The sequence below is a fragment of the Amaranthus tricolor genome, chromosome 16 (genome assembly GCF_026212465.1).
Source record: "Amaranthus tricolor cultivar Red isolate AtriRed21 chromosome 16, ASM2621246v1, whole genome shotgun sequence".
NCBI classification, from domain to species: domain Eukaryota; kingdom Viridiplantae; phylum Streptophyta; class Magnoliopsida; order Caryophyllales; family Amaranthaceae; genus Amaranthus; species Amaranthus tricolor.
In genome coordinates, this window is record NC_080062.1 from 7,302,933 (window position 1) to 7,326,215 (window position 23,283).

Consider the following 23,283-nt stretch of genomic DNA (forward strand, 5'->3'; position numbering starts at 1 on the left):
CACAATTCATGAAATTTTGAAATGAATAAGATAAATTATCAATAAAATAAATAAAATAAGATAAATTTAAAATTATTTTCAAAAATAAGCGTGTAATTCCTAAACCTATGGTTTTAGGCTGTTCGCAGTTAGTAACTGCGAACAGGTCAAAAAAAACAAACTAGCTGTTCGCAGTTACTAACTGCGAACAACTTTGTCTTTTTTTGACCTGTGCGTATTTGTGGAGCATGCTGCGAACAGGGCAAAAAAAAAGTCAACGATGTTCCCAGTTAGTACTGGGACAACTAGTTTGTTTTTTTTTTGACCTGTTCGCAATTACTAACTGAAAATAGCCCCAAATCACAAGTCTAGAAATTGCACGCTTACTTTTTGAAATAAGTTGAAACTTATCTTATTTCGTTCATTTTGTTGTTAATTTGTTTGAATCATTTCAAATTTTCACGATTCATACGATATGAGACCCTCCATTTGGCCCAAACAATTGGGCTTCTATATACGCACAAAAGGGCTCAACTGCTTTTACTTATTTACCCAAGACAAGCGGAAGACAGGAAAATTTTTGTTGGATCTAAATTCATGAAGGGGCTACAATATGCAGAATACATACATATGTTATGGCCTAGAAAAGCTTTTATACTCTTGCTCTATAAAGAATTGTATATGCTTCCGCCTGTATAGGTATGAAAATGTAGGAGAAACTCTAATGCACCAAATATACCAACTATACGAGAGCGACTTGTGATCAAGCCACAGAGCACACCTTGTCTGCATTGGGAAAGGAAAAATATAATCACTGAGATTTATGCACTAAATTAAATTATGGTCATGTAAGAATTTGAATTTACCTTGTCGGTTGGTACTACAACAAAGACGGTTATCATCTATGTAGGTAGCTTGCAAGCCCATCATCCACGAACCAACAGAAGTATCATCATGCGCATACACCTTCAAAGATACACTTTGAGCAGGGACATGAAAGGTATTAGGAGCTGGAAAATCCTTTCGTGCATTTCATGAGGCAGAAAAGGCTAAAGTAGTGTAGCTAATGCAAGAAATTTCAATAACACATTTTCTGGAAGGGAAATTCAGTATTTTGCTAGTCCACAATTTAACCTTGATTAAAAGTCCAATTGCTAGATTAGGATTTTGGAGTTTGATTATTAAAACCCAACTGAGTTTGCTTCTTTTTCTGGAAGGGTAAGTTCAGAATTTTGCTAGTCTCTTTTAAACCCTCAGGTGGTCATGCCTATTGCCTACTCTATTTGGAGGCTCACTTTTTCCATTGACCCTCTAATGGCGTCGCAGAGCAGGTTGCCCAAGCCAATGATTGCAAAATTTTAAGAGATAAATAGTATCCACTATATCAGCTCTCACTGAATGCAAATCAATTTTTTGCTTCGTAAAGAATGAATTATGAGTAAATAAAGTAGTTTGGGCAACACCTACCTGTTTACGAAAATGTATTCTGATAAACTTTTGGACAATATAAAAAGCGAACTGGATGCATGTCGAAAGTACCTGACCAGAAAAAAAATATATTTGTAAAATGAGGTGGAGCCAATCAGAAAAAAGATCAATACATGAGTTTACATCATACCACATAAGACTGCAAATCGTAAAGGTACATTAGGTGTAAAAGTTGTAAACTATAACTAAGAAAGTTTGTACGTACAACAAGACACCAGCCTCTACACAAGCAATATGCAAGTAAAGGGAGTACCAGAAAAGAAAAGATTTTGTTTTGTGCTCAGGAAGTAAAAAAATCATACAAGACTAGTCATCTCAGTACATAAACACCCCCTTATCATTTTTATGTGTCAGAAAGAGCAAATTAAAATAACAAATAGTGCAGGACTAGCTTGTAAAATGTCAAACTTACGATTTCTGATCACCAAACTTCCACCAGTCTGGCTCATACCACTGTTTTCCCCTGCGACATATTAAGCATCCAGACATTATAATCAGTAATAAGGCTGTTGAATAAGCAAAAAAAAAAATTAAAAAAAAAATTAAAAAAAATAAATCAAACACTAGTGTATACAAGGGCAGAGTCAGGGGGTGGATGCCACTAGACCTGTCAAAAAGGCTGGCTGCGAGGGTTTTAGGTCAGGTTAAATTCGGGTCGGACATTCTAGGTTTGGTTCAATTCACGGGTCAAAGGTTTTGAATTATCATTAAAATTTTTCTTAGAAAAAAAATAATCAAAAAACATACAAAAAAGGACCAATATACGGATTTTACAGTTACAATAAAGATATGTTAATATAAGAAACCAAAATTTACAAAAAGTATAGAAGGTCCCGTCGTCCTGACGTGAACTTGAAAAAGTTGACAAAATTAACGGATCAAAATGGTCGGGTTCAGGTTTCAATTGAGTTTGACCCAACTATCTCAAGTATTTTCGGATGGGGTCAATTTTGAATCACTGATCAAAGTTTTAAGGTTATGACCCACTAACTTCGGGTCGAGTTTGGGTCAATTTCGGGTCAGGTAAAATCTGACTAGTTAGATGCCCTACAAGCATATTGCAAAAACAAAACCGCATCATCGTATGATTCGTATTGCGAACCGTATTGTAACAATTTTTTGAGTTTATCACGACCAAACCAATTTAAAGCACATGGTTCTGTAATGAACTCACTTGAAGCATTCAAATGCCCATGCCAAAACAATTTAAAGCACAAGACTTACTCTTCTGTAATCACTTCTCCTGACTTCATACATCCAACATATGCACTTTCCTGACCACGCCGGCTCTCAAGAAGTCCAATCAACCCATCTAATAAGTAACATAAAAGCAAACAAAACAGCTGACATTTACAACCATTAATCCAAATTATAATCACATATACAACTGTAAATGGATTAGAAATTTCGACCCCATACCGAGATCAAGGTCAATGTTGTCATCAACTTTTACGTAAAATTCAGCATCCCAGTTTTGTACAGCTGTACTAAAGAAGAATTTTGCTTTCTTAGGCAACTCTTCTTGGGCCTCCTCATGTCCTTCCTGATATTAAATCACAGCAAATGCATCAAGCAAATTATATTTTCCATCTTAGAAACTATGATCTTAAGAAATATAGGCGCTAGCAGACCATATACATTTAGCTGTTTAGCACTTAAAGGATGCATTTGCCTACAGACTGTTTCAGAAAAAAGAAAGATGGTTCACCTTAATTTCCAAATAATATATTGCAATGCCAGCAATATCAGAAATTTACAGACATCTGGATACGCTTAAATTCTAAGTTCTCTTTCGACAAGGAATTCTAAGCTAGTAAACAAGAAAGAGATGGAAAACAAGATTTGCGTCAGGATCGATCATAGTAGATATTTCATATGATGTCCTCAATTCAGAAAGATAATAACAAACAAATTCTTGGAATCATACTACAAAATATGTTTAACTAGAGTAAAGTTAATAAAAATACAAGCCAGGAAACGCATAGCCCTATAGTATCACCTACAATAACTAAAAAGATTAGGAATCAGATCTTCCGAAGAATAATATTTTACTTACAAGAATCAAAAAATCTTTAGTTCGGCGATTTTCCTCGTCAATATTCCGATCCAAGCTATCACCTCGATTTGGACTGCATGTCAGAAATATGATCAATAACTCCTCCCCAAGATACTGTCAAAATAGCAATAGCTAGAAAACAAAAGATAACAATATTCCTGCTACTAAGAAGACCAAAACAGGAGTTGAGAGGAAGAAAAGACCTCCGACCAATTACAAAACGTAAGACTATTCCTTTCTCCTCAAGTTTTTTTAATTTTTCACCTGCAGACATCATAAAGTAACTTATTATACACATGCTTAGTTGCAAGAATGCGATATACTAGTTAAGAAAATGTGCATAGGGACTCATATGACAAACATATTCTAGAAGGAATTGCATATCGGGGAAGACAGTATGTGGAATATTGGAACATATCCAGCTAAAGGTTCACTCCGTATTCATATCATTAAAGATACAAAACACCCAGATAACTACCTAATCTGTGAATTGATTTATTAAAAGTTCATCACTTGAGCTTCATATTCATCACTACGAGAAGGACGCGAGTATGCTAGAAGATAAAACTAAAATCCCAAAAACATAACAAATACATCACTCCTACATGAAACATAGAAAGCCATGCAAGCTAAGGATTCCGAAAAGCCAATATATTACATTGCAATTGGAATGACCGATGGCGCATAATAACCACAATTAATTCACATCTGAGAGAAGAGGCGGAGAAACTAGACAAGAGGAGTTACAGAGAAAAATCACTGGGTATAAAGTACAACTGAAATATTGAAATGTTTCAAACAAAGGAAGAATTCATGAATTCATTTGTTGACTGTGTCTACAATGTGTAAGAAAAATTATCTGACTAAAGCCATCTTGGCAGCAACAAAATTCTCTCAAACGCATTAGCACACTTAAGAGTGCACGGCAATTCACAATAATACATGCTACCGGAGTCAAGAGAGTAGAAAAAGAGAATAAACATCAACCTCCAGGCATCCACGAGCCCCGGAAAGTATTGCGCTTTAAACGACTTCCAAATCCAGTGTAAACTCCGATAACAGCAAGAAGCTTCTTATCAGTAGAACCATCTTTTCTCTGTTGATTTCTTAAATATCCTTGACTCCTAGCCAGCGTCAAGTCCATTTCAGCTTCAGCAATTCTCTTCTCCAAATCTCTTAAAACAACCAGCATGGCTAACGTAAGGGAAATGATTGAATAGAATAACACTTGATGGCGTTCACAAATAGTGAACTGTTATACTAAAAGAAGGTACATATAGAAGACAAGGGATGAAGCAGTACTTGCATCCTAACACCATTAGTTTATCCTCTACTGTGAGAACTTTTGGTCTCTGCAAAGGGGGAATGAAGACGAAAAAAGACATGAGAATCATTTTTACATCAACCAAAAAAGAAGAAATCAAATCGCTATTTGAAGAAACATTCAACCATCACTAGCAAATCGCAACCATCACCAGCTAAACATAGAAGGAAAAAATATGGTTCGCAAGAAGATATCCTGCACCAACTCTTATTAGCAAGAGATATTCTCAAGATAGCAAAAAAAATACAGACCTGAGCTGAGTTTTTCTGAAGAAGGTTTGACAGTAAAGTTCGGTTCTCAGCATCCTGCCACAACCTGATGATATGTGAAACATATTTAAGGGTAAAGAGAGCACAAATAAAAAACAAATATCCTTCAGACAAGTAAGAAAACAAGTACAGAGTTTCGCAAATCCATAACACATAAAAACGTAAAAAGCCAAACAGAGACATAGAAGTTCTCTAGCTTCCTAATTTGTAATTGTACTCATAAATCATAATGCCACACTTATTTTTTTATGTCCAACCATGAGAAATTAACAATTATAACCCTTAAGACAAACCAAATCAGGTTTACTTCATCTCTTATTACTTGTAAATTTCCACATGTGTGATATCAATAGAATAGAATAGAGCTAGTTCATGCACTTAAAATTAAATCTACAAATATTCCCCTTGCAAAAGACAGATCCAACCCTTTGGATTAATAAAGCGCAAGAATTAGGTGTTCATACAACAAGTTAACTACATTATTCCAATTTACAATAAGAAAAAACAAACATACCATATAGAGAATTATAGAGGCGAGAAAGACAGCCAAAAAAACAACCTAACAGGAAATTTCAATCTCATCACCTAGCCCAAATTCCAAGACGACAAATTCAACTTGATGCCAAGAAGACTGTCTTTAACCGTTTGATCCTCTATCCAGATGCCCTATTAAACCCATTTACATTGACGTAGAAACCATCAAAACCTAGGAGGATTAAAAAAGAGGTTTGCGAGAGTACATCTTAGTGAAAAAAGGAAAATCCCTCGCAGGAAGTAAACTGGGAACTCATACCATGAAGAAACCTCCTCAAAAAGACAAGGTTTTGCGGAATGTGTACCACATCCATAATTTTAAAAAAGTGTGACACACCAAGGCGCAAAAGGTCGTTAGAGCTTAGGTGTAAAGCGTAGAGCCGCCTAAACGTTTTGTAGGCAAGGTGCACTTTTTTGCTAAAAAGTTTAAAAATTAATTTTAAAACATATATACTCCATAATTAAAACAATATGACATACATATTATAAAAGCAACAAGCTTGAAAACATTCATTATGGTTGCGATGAAGACTACTTTATCACATACTTCTCTATCCCATTCAATTTGTCTCATTTTCAATTTTAGTTTGTCTCAATTAATTTGTTCTATTTCTAATTTTGATAAAATCTCACCACGTTTACTCTCTACATTCTCTCTCTTATTTTTAGTCCACTACTTTAGCCTACTATATTTAATTTTCTAGTCTCCATGCCAAAAGCAAATACAAAATGGTTAGGATGAAGGTGTATCTATCCTTAGTAGAAAACATTAGAAGTATGCACCAGTCTAAACCCAGACCGGGAAAAAACAGGTTAGACTAAAACCGGACCGAATAGAATTGGGTCGATATTCGATCTTAACACATTCAAAAATCCGGTCTTCCAATCCAACGGGTTTTGGTCTGGTTTGGGTTAGGACCGGTGCACACATCTAATGTTTGCTACTAAGGATAAATCGAAAATAACTTGTACGTCATCACTAGTACCGGTAAAGTTGCGTACACCAAACCTCTCCAAAGAATGCTAAGTTGGGAGCAAGGATAACAAATGCTGTTATATGGTTTGTATGATTCCAAATCACAATTTCCCTGAAATCCCATGTAACACCCTTTACAAACTAGTAACAAAAATTCTAGTTTGTAGGCTTAATCCAATACTCGCAAAGGGGTATCTTAGAACCAAACAACTCTATTAAAGGGGAAGGGTCCTAATTAACCTGGATTTTTAGAAACTTAAAATAATATCCATTCAACGATGAAGAAAAAAGAACAGTAAAAAATAACAAAAGAAAAACGTGTGATTCATTTTTAAATTGGATCTTCAGACGACTGCCTTGAATGAAGATTAACCTATACTTAGAAATTGGAAGCCCTAAATAATGAATTTCATCAACCAGATAAAATATTTTATGTCCAATGCTTTTTTTTTTTCCAAAGGCAGTGATAGAATTGTTTTTTTATGGGCTTAGAATTTACCCAAAATTTTAGTTGAATGGTTAAAAATTAGATTGAATAATTCTAATGATTTAAACTTTCAAGTGTGTGGAAAATTTTTAAAAAAGGACTGACACAAAATTTGGACCCTTGAACCTATAAATAAAATAACTTGTACTTTAGCACTAGGCTGGGAGATGTAGAAAAAAGCAGTAAAATGTATAGAATTGTGGGTTTTTTTAACTTTTATTTTTTTGGATTTTAGTATGGGTTCAAGTGAGGCAAGTAAATTCATACTAAAACCTCTTTTGGCCCCTTCTGATTGAACTCTCTCATGTCCAAGATCCTTGGCATTCGCAAAAGATGTTGAAGAAAGGATAAAGTGCTTCCGAAGCTAGAGGAATTGCGGCCACAACATTTTCCTAAAAATTCAAGTTAAATGGAAAGAATTTTCTGACGATGAGCTATGGAGTCTACTTAAGCCAGACTGCCAAAGAGATTAGTTGCAAATTGCAATCTTTCCCTAACAAATCTATCAAAGCTACCTGCCATCCAAAGCTCAGGTTTTTTTCCAATGCCTCCCATAATGGGATGAACTTATGGACTAATGCACAACAAAACCATCTTCCATAGATAATTCAAATCATCAACATCATGGTTACTCGAAGATTTCTCAGATAATTAAACCATCTGCTAATAGTACATGCACCCTTCGACTGAGTAAATGGGTTAAACTGAATGTGAACACTTCTACTATGGGAAGTAGTGAGTGTGCAATTTAGTAGTTGTCTCAAACATCAGATGTGTAAATGAATGGAAGGCTTTCAGAGGAATACTGGAATACTTAAGCTGCTATGTCCTACCAATATGTTTGCAGATACTTAAGAAATCAAAGAGAATTTGGATATTAAACAAATCAAATGAAGCCGCTTATAGTTCTATTCAGATTGCAAAACTGCAGCTGAACTCTTCAATCGATGATCCATTCCTAGAGATTGCTACTATAATTTCCTTAATAATTGTGGGATCTGAATCATGCCTAGTAGTTACCAGGTTACTACAGATCATCTATTAGACTATTCTAGAGAACACCTGAACCAATTGGAGAATGCTTGATCATAGCATGAAGTCCGAAAAAACACTGATCGGTGAACTATATCACCCTACTTAATTTGTAACTATTACAATTTGCAATGCAATAGGTATAGCGCCCAACTGACATAGTACACTTTTATCTAAATCTTCCATTTAAATCAAAAAATGCAATCAATATGACTCTGGAATGAATCAGATTGAACATATAAGAAGCATACTGACCAGCAAGGCAGCAACAAATTAAACACTGATTCCAATGGAAAAAACCACATACCAAGCTGTATAATCAAATATTTGAATTGGACTAAAATAAAGAAAAATCATATAAACATAATATGATCAACTATAAACGATCAAAATGATCAACAATCATGCAAAAAATAATGAGCAAAACAGATCTATAATCACTAACGCTGATCGGAAAATAGTATAATCGAAAAATATAAAATTTAAAATTAATTCAAATCAATCGTTCAATCATCACTAATTCCTCAAATCAAGCGTTTTAAAAATAGTACAAATCACTTGCTTAACACAATTTCACAATTCAAATCTTGAAAGTAAAACCGCACAAATTAATCAATCAAATAAAATGATCGATAAAGAAAAAAATTTTGTATCAATAATCAATACTTAATAAGTAAGAAAAAGAGAGAAACCTGCCAGCGACATAAAGCCAAGCGACGCAAGAGAGGAAAGCTAAAAGTAGAGAAGGCTTCGAAGAAGACGACGAAGAAAAGTACGCAGAAGATCTTCCGACGCCTCTTCTCTCGCTTCCTTTCGCTGCCGACGTCAATGGCAACGAGTTCTCCATTTTTGCAAATGAAACAAGTACACAGTTTGGGGTTGTGATTTATGAGTGGAGAGAATTAAAATCAAATTTAAGTGCAGTTTTTTTTTTTATTATTTATACTCCCCCTATTCAGCTTACGTGTCCCATTTTTTTATGGTCAAATCAGTTTAATTGTCCAATTTCTATTTTTGGTATGATTTTTTGACTTTTATGCCCGTAGCTTTATACTATTTTCAATTATACCCTCCATTATCCATACTAATTTTTCTCTCTTACATTAAAAAACCTATAATACCACTCTCTTTCCTACCCTTAGGGTCCCACTTTTAACTCTCTTTAAAATTCGTGAAAAGTCAAATGGAACTCCTAAGGTGAATAGGAGGGGTATTTATTAATAATTTTTTAAGTCAATTGTAAGAGTACTTTAGTCAATGACTTAATGTGCATAAAACTAACTAAACCTAAATTTGCACCATATTTCCTTCTTATTTACTTATAACATTTGACTTTTAGAGAAGTTTTAAAAAATATCACTTTAAAGTGCATAATGTCTATAATACTCTAATAATAATAGGTAAAAAATTAATAATATATAAAATGTGAATAAAATAGAAGTAAAATAGAAAATCATGTAGTTATGTTTTATAAAAAAGGATAATGTTGCAATATTGTGAAACATTCAAAAGAAAAAAGTGTTGCAAATACTTTAAAATAGAGAAAGTATATGGAATTTGAGAACGATTTCCGAATGAACTAAAACAAACAATAACTACACATAAGGTATCATTAGAGACGAGTAAAATAATGTAAAAGTAAAAATTTATAGATTAAAATTCAAGTGTGATAATGTCATTATATTTTATTTGTTGTACATATAGTTCATTGCATAAAATAAAAATAAAAATAAATAATGTTCTTAAATTCTATTGGTTATTAAAATACAATAATTTCAAATAAGAAATAGAATGTCAAATTTTCAAATGAAGTATATGAGAAAAACAAAAGAGAATGGAGAGAATACTTACTTGATAAGAGTTTTTGCTACTAATTAACTTTAAAGAGCTTTTGCTACTAATTAACTTTAAAGAGCTTTTGCTACTAATTAATTTTAAAATTATTTTATATGTTGCAGGTTATGTGTAAGAAAAAGTATAATTGAATGAGATTTTGTTTAAATCCTAAAACTGCATACTTATATAATACTAATTTTTATAATTTTTATTTATGTGTAATTAAAGATATAAATTAACAAAATAACACATTAAATTTTGTGGAAAGTCAAATGTAATAGTAGATATTATCAATGAAACAAAACATGTATAGCCTTATAGTTAGTAGCAACTCATAAGTTTTAACCACAAAAAAAAAACATAGGAAAGTAAGATAATTAAAAAAAAACTTATTATAACCATCAATTTCTTTCGTTTTTCAACAATAGCAATAATAGTCTTGAGAATTTACAGAGAGAAGATTATGATTTTTATTTCCTTTACACAATATTATTAATGGTAGTTAGAAATCAATCCTTTAGAATTAAAGCTCTAATATTATTGTTATGGTTGAAAGACTTCACAAACATATCATTTATAGTTTTTTGAACTATTTAACTTAGTTCATCATCATCATATCCAATATCCCGCTCGAGAGCAGGGTTTGAGAGTGAAAAAGTGACAGACAATCCATACTCTATACTCCCTTCACAAGGATAAGTAGAGGAAAGCGCGGTCGATTTTACCCCAAACAGAAAAATCCCTGCATAAGAGGATATGAATGACAACATCTCAAAAAAACATCTGCTTGCAGAAAAAGACTTTACATAAAATAAAATAAAATAAAAATATAGATTAAATAAAACCACGATGAGAGAATAAAGAAACAAAACGGAGCGGATAAAAAGCAACTAGACACTAGGACATGAAGATAAATTAACGAAAATGATAATGGTCTAAAATATGGATTTGACGTCTCCAACTATTCCTATCCTTAGTCATGTCCGCGGAGAGGCGCAACACATTTAAGTCGTTCTGTTTAATAGTAATTGCAATGACTAACACATTTATGAAATATGCAGAATAAAATTGTTTCTAAAAGCTACAACCTTTAACCCGTCTGCAGATAAAAGACTAATATTACGTTTATTCTACAAAGGTTTAACCTTTTGCTCCCATTTATAAGAAAAGAGTTTTTAGGTAAGGTTACTATAGTACATCTCATTAAATTAAAATGTCACATGTCATGTTCTAATTGGGTGTTACAATTTTATTTAAAAACTAAAAATAAAAAAAATAAAAAAAATAAAAAATTTTACCACCTCTATGAACTTCATCTTGAACCTCCTTTCAGTCTCTCTCTCATGTCAACTTCACTATCACTTCTATAGAACTATCACTATCTTTAAACACTTCTTTACTAGAATGTCCGCTAATTCCAACCAATTATATTTTTAATCTCGTATATTTGAGAATGACAGTGTTTCTTTGGATTATTTTGAATTAGTATAAAACTTCGTCTAATAGTTACACATAGTGTGTTAATATGAAAGTAATTTCATAGAAAGATGCCATTAATTAATTTATAATATTTTCAATGAAATGTAATAGTTAATAAAATTATTTATAACGATATTATGATTGAATGATATAATAAATAATAAGTATATTATTAATTATATATATACCATACATGATATTCCTATATGATACCTTTTCAAATATTTTGTATAAAATTTAGTTGATATCATAAATTTAAATTATGGAGACAATGTAAATATTTTGTTTTAAAGTTTAATACTAATGCAGAATAAACGATCCTAATACAATGGGAATCAGATATATCTAGCAAAAGAAAGCAGATATATTTTTTTAAAAAAATTAGGAAAAATAATTAAAAAACTTTTAACAAATGTGACGTTTTATAAGAAAGTAATTACAATATTTTTTTGTTAAAAAGTACCGACAAAATTTATTTTCACCATCAAAAGGCTCTAAATGTCTTCATCCTTTTTGTGGATTTCTAATTTCCGAAAATTCGAAATTGGGGATGAGGTTATTCGTTTAGGGATGACTAAATCAAGAATTTTAGTTAAATTGGTCGAAATTAGGGTAGTACTAAAATGAACTAAATGAGTGTTTTAAAGAACATGTGAATTCCACGTGATCCAACTAACACTTGATTGGATGAAAAACGCTATTAGGTATTTTTTTTTTCACAATTAAATAGATTTTCAAGGAATTTTTTTAAAAAAATATAAATATTTTAGGTACTTTCAGACAAAAAATTACTTTTATCAAGTATTTTTCGACAAATTTTCCCTAATTTTACCAAAAGCTGTATGCTACAACTTTGCTTGTAACTGTGATGTCTCGTTGACATCTTGGTAGCTTATGAAGGGAGACAATGCATCAACAAGCTTCTTCACATCTTTCCTTGTATGTGCAGCACTCAATGTAATCCTCAGTCTGGGTCCCAAAAAGAAAAAAGCACACAAGAAACATATGAGAAAACCAGCTCAACGGGTTAGAGTCGTTCCTGCCCCTAGGCAAGTTAGGTATTTGCCTAAACCCATAGCTAGAAAGGGGTCTAGTATGCGAACATTCTGGTTAATGAAGTATATAACATGTCTACATTTATAATGGTAATTATTATAATATATAAGGGTACGTCTCCATTGTTTTTCCAAACACCCATCAAAGACCAGAATGACGGAATCGACCTTATATAGAATAATGAGATAACAATGAATCTACAAGATTTGGTATACATCGTTAATCTCATTTCCTATATCTTCAATAAGCTCAATTTTAATTAACAAAGTTAAGGCTGCATACATTACATCTGATTCTTTCAGACAGGTGGGGAGATACTTAGGGTGTGAATATCCTCAGACTTAAACTTCAATGTTCACACTCTACCTCATTAGATTTCCACTTGCTTTTTTTTACTTTTTTATTACTAAGATTAAAATCTGTTAGCTCTACCTCTATCCTTAAACTCACTTCGGACTTAAGAGTCTTGCAATGAGTTATACTATTTATCAAGACTGCATGCATGACTCATTATATTTTCACTTCACCGGTGCCAAGTCTTGTGAATGAGATTCAATGCAAGACTCATTGAAAGACTAGCATTGTTGACTCCCTTAATGGCCTTGGGGTAATATGTCAAGGAACCAATTCAATCTAAAGCTTAAGCTGATGGTTGAAGTCCCAGAATATGTTATATAGTCTAACATGCCCCCTCACACGAGAGCCCTTTGGACTAGAAGTGTGGATGCAACACAGACCCTCTTCATACCTGGTGCGACGATTCCACTTGAATTTAAAGGGTGGTTGAGATTTAAAACCGTGACCTCCTGTCACACTGACTCTGATACCAACTAAAGAAACCAACTAAACCGAACGCTTACGCCGATGGTTAAAGCCCTATGATATGTTATACTCTAACATAATGTAATGTTGTAGTCGCAAAAAAATCCCCGTCTAAGTGGAAAAGATTCAGCACTTTTTACCGATCACAAGTTTAAAACTTATCTTAGCCTGTAGAATGGAAGGAATCAAAGAAAGAATCGAGGACCAAAGTGAAATACCTGCAAGAATTAGGAGGGACGGTCGGTGGTCTAATTGCAGTAACATGAAATCCAGATTCCAGCATGTGCCTGCAAGAAGACGAAGGTGGGAAAGTCAAGAGTTGCCCAAAAGCGAGGAATAAAGATGCGACAAAGGAATACTTGCCGACTAGCTAGCAATGACTTCTCTTCACTCCCCACTATAATGGAGACGATGTGACTTGCAATCGGGATTCCAGTGAGGTCTCGAAAGTCTTGTACTCGTTCCTGGAGAGCTTTTCTACGCCAGGCTTCTTGTTCCGCAACAAAAGCAGCAGCTGCTATGCAATGTCATTAGATAGATACAGCATATAAGCATATTTCTGCACACATATCAGCACCTTGAATAAAGTCATTGTAAAGAAATTTCTGTTCACTTGGCTCGTCGAATATGAAACATGAAAAAAATCGATTCCCCCTCTCCGTTTTCAATCCTTTTCCACCCACACAAATAAAACCAAAGCCATAATGGAGAGTTGCAACAACATTCCATTATATCAATGTTGTAAAGTGGGTCGGACGAACACAACCTTACCCTTGTGATTACAAAGAGGTTGTTTTTAAGGAACCCTTGATAGCTATTTTCATTTCTTTGTGAACCCAACGAGAACCCGACAGATACAAATCAAACTGCTATCTTTGACTTAGAATGCTAATTGATGTGCATTTTGACATATAAAGTGGTCAGAGATATACAAGTACAGTCTCTTTACCATGGGCAGCAGCAGCCATTGGTATAGGCATAGCAGTGGAATATATAAAGGAACGGCCCCTGGACATAATAAGTTGTTTCCATCTTTTGCTGTGATCCATAAAAAACAGAGGAAATGCATGAGTAGTTTATCTATGATCCTTGATATATAACAGGCAAAAAGAGGAAAGCTTTATGTATAAATGTCGGTTTCTTCTTATATACTCCCTTTGTCCCCCAGAGATTACTCACTTTTCATTTTCATCCGTTCCTTTAACTTTACCACATTTGTATATTGGGTTAAGGTCCCATCATTTTCTTTAATTCTTATCCACACATCTTCTCTCAGTTGCAATCTCTTAGGGACAGAGGGAGTATTAACATTTCAAATCATTTTAAGTAAGATGCTCTTGTTATACAAAGGTAATTGCATCTCAAAATATGGACCTCCATACACCTCATGTATTGAGTATCTCTGCTTATTTAGAAGAGAACAATACACTTTCCCAATTTCATTTGCTGCATAATGACCACAAATATAGCAAGAGATTATGATCAATTAAGGGGATACCTGCATGCTATGAAACCGCCAGTGCACCCTGCTGCTTTACTCAAAGTGCCAATACATATATCAACATCACTTTCACAGTCAAACTCCTGAGCCACTCCCCCACCGCCTTGACCACAAGTAAATGTTCCATGAGCCTGAAATCATGAGGAAGGTTATGCATGATTTGTTGTTGTGTGTGTGTATCAGTGAAACATGATTCGCTAGCTAGTTCGCCTTTTGGATTCGCAATCCGCTCAAAATAGTTCAAAACTAGCCTAAAACAGACCATAATTTACTTTTTTTTGATTCGTCATTTGCAAGGCAATTAGCAAATCATGTGAGACTGGTGTATATAGCTAGAAATCATTGAAGAAATGCAAAGGGAGCACCTACATCATCAATAACCAACAAAAAACCATGCTTCTTACGTAGTTTCACTAGCTCAGCCATTGGTGCGAAGTCCCCGTCCATACTAAATAAGCTGCCACAATAATAACCAATTTTACAATAAGTAGCATACAAATGCATAGAAGTCTAAGTGTTAAACTTCTCAACAATTTAGTATTTACAAAAGGATAAGGTGAACAAAAGCATAACATGTTGGACTAACCTATCAGTCACAACCAACTTTCTAGTCATTGTGCAATCTGATCTGAGAGAATAGGAAAGCCAAAACTACATAAATCACAACAGAATTTGAAATTGGAAATCTATTTTTTAGACATAATAGAGTAGACGAGGACATACAAAAGTGCATCAAGATGGGACATATCACAATGTCGGTAGACAAAGGTTTCTATACAATGTAGACGTTCACCAAGGCGGAGACCATCAATAATTGATGCATGATTAAGAGCATCTGAGAAAACAACAACTTTTTCAGATTTATGAGGTATTCTGCCAGATGCAAGGAGAGAGGCAATGCTTCCTACTGCTACCATGAAGGCCATATTCGCAGCAAAACCCGTAGGACAAAGAAGACAATCCTACATGATAAAGATCGCTATTAGTAAGTCCATCTGACAGAAAGCAAAGCGAAGGGCATTGTACCAACGTTTTCTGATACTAAATACGAAGATGTTTTATAGTCGATCATGATCAAGAAAATTTTGAGAACCGGAACTTCATACATGAATGCCATTAAACTTCTTTCGTTATATTATATGGCAAGGTCATCATATACAACCGAAATTTTAATTGCTACCAGTCATGAAACATCAGCATAAGCATACCAAACACTTTAATTGTTAGCGTTTGATCCAAATAATCAATGAAAGAACACAACAAAGATCAAAAACAGAAATTGCAAAACATAGAAAAACAACACAAGATTTGGGAGGTGGAGAAAATCCTAATATCAATGTGATATTAGTCTATAAAACTCCACCCTTAGCAATTGAATGAATATTATTGCTTTAGAGTTATTGATTTACAACAATAATCCAACTCTACGAGACTTCCCCCTTAGAAAAGTTCAAGATGAGAGAAGAAGATAAACCCCAAAAAACTCACACTAAAACTCTAAGTATTTGAATGTGGCACTCAACTCAATTTCCAATTGCTATTGATCAAATGATCTTACATCATATGTACAAGAGATATACAAGAGCCTTATATAGGCTTTGGAAACAGATGAACTAATATAAAGAATGCCATGAACAGAAATGAACTTATCGCATTTAACAAAATGTCCTGCAAATCCGCTTGACCGAGTCGAGCGACTTATGTGAGGTCGAGCGGTGGTTGAGCGAGAGATCAAAATACAAACAAAAGCTTCTGATCTTTTGCTCGACCAGATCGAGCAACCAAGCATGGTCGAGCAGCCAATCGAGCGAGCATCAGATGCTTCACAGACAATTTCACATTTAAGCACTTTTCATCATAATATCCATATATCACCTCAAACATCCAAACCACATATATCACCTTCATATAACAAATTGGGATTATTGAGTCACCAAACATAACATTAATTGACTAAACACAAATGCCAACAAGACTATGAGCATACAAACCTCTTTATTCTTCAACCCTGCTAAACAAGCTTCCAATTGTCCATGATAATCAGTATATCCACATATCAAGGCAGAACCTCTTGGACCCATTCCATGTTCTTGTGCTGCCTAGTATGAGAAGTACACAATATCACCTTCAATGCCAAAATTTTAGCACTATTAATTAAAAAATTCAATCAATGAATGAATAAAAAAATAGAACACCTTAACAGCAGCCATTCTAATTGTGGGATGTGAACTTAAGCCCAAATAATCATTCCCTGAGAACAACAATAGCTTTCTGTCCCGGTCGGAGCATGAATTTCCTCCTTCAATAGTGACTTCATTCTTAGGATCATCAGTAGTTCCTAAGCAAATCAAGAGTCATAAAGGTCAAAGTCTAACTATCCACACATATGTTTCACTTCTCACATAAAAAGTCCCAAGTTGGAATCCAATTACTTGGACTCGTGTATACATGTTCTACTCGAATAGTATTTAGGTTTCAAACTTGGCTAACTCATTAAAATATCTCCGCTGTTTTTTTAATGATCACGTTTTCAATTTTCATCGTATCTAACGCATTAGTTTAACATTAAATATCTTCAAATATGTATAATAAAAATTATAAAAAGTTAAATAATGAACATATGCATCATAATGAATCAAACAAGATTCCAGATAATTATAAACATTTTTCAACACATTCGAAAAAAATTATACAATAAGATTGATCGATGAATAGTTGTTACTATTCAAGTGTAGTCATCAGAAAAAACATATCAACATTTTGAACCAATGTCAAAGTAACCATCCATGTGCTAGTGTCAAAAGGGTCTCACATGGATGATCAAGGTAAGCAAAGTGTCGGTAACATAGCTTTTTATAGTACACATTGAAAATTAACTTCTATTTGTGTAACAATTTTCAATTTCAAATACCCACATGATGAAAAAACCATGATAAATTTGAATAATGGCTCCAAGTTTACTCCTTTCTCCGACCACATTAACCTACAACTATAAAGCACAATTCCAATCAACTTATTTTCTTTATAAATGCATTCAATTTCAAACACCCGCATAACAAATTCAAAAATAAATAACACTAACAGCAACATACAAATCGAACCTGGAAAAAACCCACATTGAAAAAAAAATCCAAAAAACCAAGAACAAAATAATTCAAGAAGAGGAAATACCACAAGAAGGAATGTCATTAAGCCAATTGTGAAAAGTAGATTCAGAAATAGTAACTTCAATAGAGGTTCTATCCCATTGATGCAATCTGTCGAACACTTTGTATTCATGAAAATTGGAGCAACTGTTGGAAACATTGATGGGTCTAAGAGAACGAAGTAATTTCGAGGAATCTAACTTTAGGAGTGCCAAATCAACCCATTCATCCCAATAAATGTTGCTCATAATTTTGATTAATGGAGGGAAAAACAGAATGTGGGGCGATAATGACGATGTGTAGAAGAATTTCTTCAATGGTGGGAGTTATTTTTGCCCAGAAAAAAAAAAGAGATTTGAAGTAGGTCTTGTCTGTTAGTGAAAGTAGGCCAATGGCTCAACCGTGTATTTGGAAGCATCTAATAGACTTGTTCAAAATCTGATACAAATAGTAAAAATTGTTTTTCAGAATTCGAATATCCGATTTACTCAGACGGGTCGTACATTGAATATCTATTTTTTTTTATTTTGTTTTAATTTTTTTATTCTGTTACACAAACATTTAAGTCTATTTTTCATTGTTAATTTTGGAGATTAATCATAATACACGGTACATACCAATATGTCATCATTAGGTGAGGTACAACAACTTGGGGAGTAAGGATTCAACTAGACAATACCATATGTAAGGCGTTTGAGGAGTCATTATGAACAAAGTGATGATAGAATAAACTGAAGATGAATAAGAGGGTGCCTTTTACCAGACTACTCGAACGAGCAACAACTTACTGTAATATTATGGATTATTTTTGTAATTGTAATTTTGTATGCTACCCTTACATTCCCTATATATACTATATACCTAGGTCTTTATTTGTCATGCTAAAGTCCTATTGAAACCCTATCTTTCTTAGCCTCTACATTCTCCCTAAAAGTATCATTTCTCTCCAAATTACTTCCCTTGTAATTCCTATCAAGTTTGTAAATTTGTTCATTAAACTTATGTTGAAATACAACTCTAATTTGAATGTTACCTAAGTTTGATGAACCATCTTAAATTTTATGTAAACAGTATTTATGTTGTGTTGTTCATCATCCATTTGCATTATTTAGTACATAGATTGCACTTTAAACATCCTTCATTCACAACCATCCTATCTTGTATTTAGAACTTTCTTCAACTTGAAATATAAAAGTGAAACTGAATATATTATCCACTTTATATAATAAGATTATTATTTGAAATGAAAGCCTCAAGAGGAAACTAATGAAAAACAAGATGAGAAACACAAAGAAAATAATAGAATAATGGACAACGATTTTATGAGGTTTCTTGAATACCTTCCCCTCAACAATAGTTTATTTTATAATTGGATTCGACAATACAATGTATAAATAACCCTCCCTATCTTGAGAACAATCTCTCATGATCTCAAATACTAATTTATAGAAAGAACACTCTCAAGTTTCTTACAAAGAACCAACCCTCACTCAATTTGTGTTGTTTGTGGTGTTTTTGGATTCTATAAATGATGTATCCTTTTTTAAGGAAGTGATACATCATTTTAAAACTCCCTCATAGCTCACCATATAAACACACAATTAACATAGCAATAAACATTACATTAAACAACGAACATAATGCACCATCAATGCACAAATCAAAGATCAAAAGACCAGAACAACATTCTAGTCAAGGCTGCTCGAACGAGCCCATGACCTGCTCGAACAAGTAGCCTCAACAGAGAGCTACTGCCTATTGACATGACTTCTGCTCGGACGAGCACTATTCTCGAACGAGCAGACCCCCCTGCAGCCCATTATTTGATCTTCGCGTGTTGCCTTGTTCTAGCAACCCCTTTTCTATGCCTTACCTTATTCAAGGCGAGGTTCCACACCCTTTAGTTAAGCCCCAAACGCCCCACATCCATCACTTCATTGATCGTTTCAAACCTCAATTCACTGTAATTCGACACATTCTCAAAGTCCTTCTCCAAGTACAAACTAAAGCATGTTCGATTAAGTGATCAAATTCATTATCATTATCACACATTTTGGCACTTGCACTAACAATGCTTTTATTAACGATTAGATCCAACTAATAACACAACTACTTTGCTACAAAGTAGATAAATAATTTATTCCGAACTTAACTTCCATGATTACACATAACATGGAAAACCTTTACAATATGATCACAGCTCACAAAACATAGTTTAAAGTTACTAAATCTTCTAAGAACATGCAATTTGAGAAGAAAGAAACTTAAACTGAAGAGGCACATTTGAAACATAGGTAAATCCAATTGAAGTATAAGGATAAATAGGCTTTCCATTGTTGACCAAACCCTGACTCTTTACTATCTTCACAATTGAAGGATCAAATGCTTGTTTTTTTAAGGTTTGAATTCCCATGCAATAAATTCTAACATTAGATTGAGAGCAATAACAATTATTGGTGATTGTCACATTCCAAACTGGCTGTGCTGCCCTCTTTACTATCTTTGTTTGTTGTATGTTCATGTTCTTCAATGAACACTGCCCCAATCCTGTAAAAAATTCTTATGAGTTAAGTATGTAATGTTAAAAGGATAAATGTACGATTCTATCATGATGTCAAAAAATGGTAGTGATTGATGGTGAAAATTTAGTGTAATTTTAGTGGAAGAATCACATGTGAAGTTATTTAACCCGTTAATTTTGACTTGACTCGAAATAGATCGAGAACTCAAATAGAAATATTTGACCCATGAAAACAAACCTGATCAATCGTTTTGATTGTGATCGAATTTGACCATTTTGACCCGTGTTCTTAATTTTTCAATATTTTAGTTCTTTATCATCGTTTTTAGTTCGAATTCATTATACTTTCACTTAGTTTTGTGATTTGAATTCGCATTTCTTTGCAGTAGTTTAAATTGGTATTTTTTAAACAAAAATATTTCTATTAAAACAAATAATATATTTTTTTGAATTATTTAATGATAAGAAAAGGTTCTAAAAATGATCCGATTAGCTTTGAAATCGACCCTGTTGAAGACAATCTAACCTAAAACATGTTTGATCGACCATTTTGACAGATCTACTTCCCTAATCATGCTTGTCATATATCTCTAAATTTAATTCTTCTTTACAAAATTTATTTACACATACAAAATCATTGACCTATGGTGTCGACATGAAAACGACACAATTCAATCTGAAAATGACCCAATCTAAAATTAACTCGCATTAAAATTGTCTCGATTGCAGACAATCTAACCCAAAACATGTCTGATCGACCATTTTAATAGGTTTACTTCCATAGTCATGTGTGCCATCCCCAAATTTTACTCTTCTTTACAAAATTTTTTATACATCTATAACCACTTGAAGTTGTTATTATATGGTAATGAAAAAGTTTTTATTATATGGTAATGAAAATTTATAAAGCAAAATACATGTTTAAAATAGGATGCTACTTTTCACAAAAGTTTACATGATAGAATTATCAAATGATTTGAAATTGTTCGATATATAGGGTGATAAACTGTAATTAGAAATTTATTTATATTATTTAACCTTTCTTACATTATATTAAAACTACAACTGATTAATTAATAAAAGTGTCATATTATATGGACTCATCTTATGATGAGACGGTCTCATACAATACGAGCTGTTAATTAAAACTACAACTAACGCACATTTGAACCAGCATCTATCTAGAGATGACAAAAAAGTATAATTACATGGATTTCGCACCGCATCTGTCCCGGTGGAGACGAGTATAGATATGAATTTGGAGGGTGGTAGGTGAATAGGGTATGAAATGTCCTACCCACCATGGATAGTGGGTGGTAGGTATGAGGCCTTACCCGCCCCATATCCACCCGGCCCACCTCATGTCTACAGGTACTACACTATATTGATTTTATATATTTTTATGAAAAACTATTGAAAAAAAATTAATATTAATTTTATTTTTATTACATTGTATGTTTTGAATAAAATTTAGGTCGACAATTAAATATGTGAAGAATTGCGATTTTATAGAGCATATAGCACAGACTTGAAATGAATGTGAGGCGGGTATAAAGTGGGTACATCTATACCTAGTTGGTCATATTGGGTGAAAATGAGTTTAAATGATAGACAAACATAAATATAAAAAGCGTAGGTGGTAAGTATGCAAATTTTAGGTGGATATGAGTATGTGCGTATGAAAAGGGCATCTTGCACCTGTCCGCCCAGTTTGTTATCCCTAGCCATTTCCCAATGTGGCTTTGCGACTAATGATGAGTAGAGATGTTTAAAATAAATGCAATGACCTAATATTTGCTCGGCCTTGGAACCGAACCCGACTTAACCCGACTTCTAAATATATTTAAAATAATGTAAGAATTAATATGAATACAAGACCTGATTTTAAACAGACCTAAAACACATAATCAAAAACTAACCTAATAATCCGAATAAACACCTCAAATGACGAGGTTCCTTTAAACAATTAATCAAACACACTCACATTTTATTCATGTACATAACCTCACTAAAATGGAAGAAATAGAAGTAGTAAACAAACCTTGGACAACGAGGCTGAAACAGAGAACAGCATAGAGTAACTTCATTTTTAGAGCCAACATTGTCGTTGTTTTCCTGTTTCTAGCTGATCGATTGAGCCTTCTTAAAAATGATGCACTAGATAATAAGAGGTACAATAAATAAAAGGGACGAGAATTCAATGAAAAAGAAACAAATTGGTAGAGCTTTTGTGATTGAACTACTACTATAAGGCCACTTGTCTCATGCTCCTTCATTTCTAAAAGAGAAATAGACAAAAACGATAGATCTTAATTATGAAAGCCGTATTTTTGGCCCATTAAATTTGCTACTCTTTTTATCTCGTGAAATTTGTCATATTTTTCTCTTTTGATCTGCCCATAAATATGTTCAATTTTTTTTGTGCCACGCATTTAACTTACTCTTATGATCCGTTTGGTTAGTTGTATTAAATGGTAATAATGAGAATGATTTATAGGGTAAGATTTCATTAAAAGTTTTATATCAATCCCATGGTAACAAAATTTTAATCAAAAAAATTTTTTTTTATATAAATTTTTCATTACCACCTAATACCACATCTTCTAATGGTAATGCATTGGAATGAATTTTATGAAGAAAATGAAATAATTGAAGTTGGACAAGCATCGTGATCAAGGTAGCCAAGATATTTTACAATCCAAATTACACTAGTTTTTCATTTCCATTACTACCGTTTATTAACACCTACAAAACGAGCTGTTAGTTTTCATCGCATT

The 23,283-nt window shown here is 33.3% G+C and overlaps 3 protein-coding genes across 6 annotated transcripts; all 3 read right to left on the reverse strand.

The window, feature by feature from the left end:
- Positions 1-506: 506 nt before the first annotated feature.
- On the reverse strand, positions 507-9,046 carry LOC130802781 (hydroxyproline O-galactosyltransferase HPGT3-like). The gene is made up of 12 exons (XM_057666851.1): positions 8,838-9,046; positions 5,099-5,162; positions 4,826-4,875; positions 4,511-4,698; positions 3,727-3,787; positions 3,524-3,596; positions 2,887-3,010; positions 2,692-2,779; positions 1,880-1,930; positions 1,447-1,518; positions 846-958; positions 507-765 (listed from the first exon to the last, which is right to left on the reverse strand). Exons 1-12 carry the CDS (start codon positions 8,990-8,992, stop codon positions 743-745), a joined length of 1,062 nt encoding a protein of 353 aa, XP_057522834.1. The 5' UTR covers positions 8,993-9,046; the 3' UTR covers positions 507-742.
- A 1,362-nt stretch (positions 9,047-10,408) lies between these two features.
- On the reverse strand, positions 10,409-18,413 carry LOC130802782 (8-amino-7-oxononanoate synthase). Of its 4 annotated transcripts, none has more exons than XM_057666854.1 (11): positions 18,011-18,412; positions 17,035-17,177; positions 16,831-16,938; positions 15,563-15,801; positions 15,426-15,467; positions 15,209-15,296; positions 14,837-14,970; positions 14,288-14,376; positions 13,702-13,855; positions 13,557-13,625; positions 10,409-10,723 (listed from the first exon to the last, which is right to left on the reverse strand). In XM_057666854.1, exons 1-11 carry the CDS (start codon positions 18,231-18,233, stop codon positions 10,669-10,671), a joined length of 1,344 nt encoding a protein of 447 aa, XP_057522837.1. In that variant the 5' UTR covers positions 18,234-18,412; the 3' UTR covers positions 10,409-10,668. The 4 variants fall into 4 exon arrangements, with proteins under 4 accessions (XP_057522837.1, XP_057522838.1, XP_057522835.1 ...); XM_057666855.1 differs by having other exon boundaries at positions 10,411-10,723; positions 13,702-13,852; positions 18,011-18,413; XM_057666852.1 differs by lacking the exon at positions 10,409-10,723 and adding an exon at positions 12,190-12,429 and having other exon boundaries at positions 18,011-18,413.
- A 1,632-nt stretch (positions 18,414-20,045) lies between these two features.
- LOC130802784 (uncharacterized) lies at positions 20,046-22,682 on the reverse strand. Its single transcript, XM_057666856.1, has 2 exons — positions 22,548-22,682; positions 20,046-20,532 (listed from the first exon to the last, which is right to left on the reverse strand). The coding sequence occupies exons 1-2, from the start codon at positions 22,606-22,608 to the stop codon at positions 20,219-20,221; spliced, it is 375 nt and encodes a 124-aa protein (XP_057522839.1). The 5' UTR covers positions 22,609-22,682; the 3' UTR covers positions 20,046-20,218.
- Between the last annotated feature and the right edge of the window lie 601 nt (positions 22,683-23,283).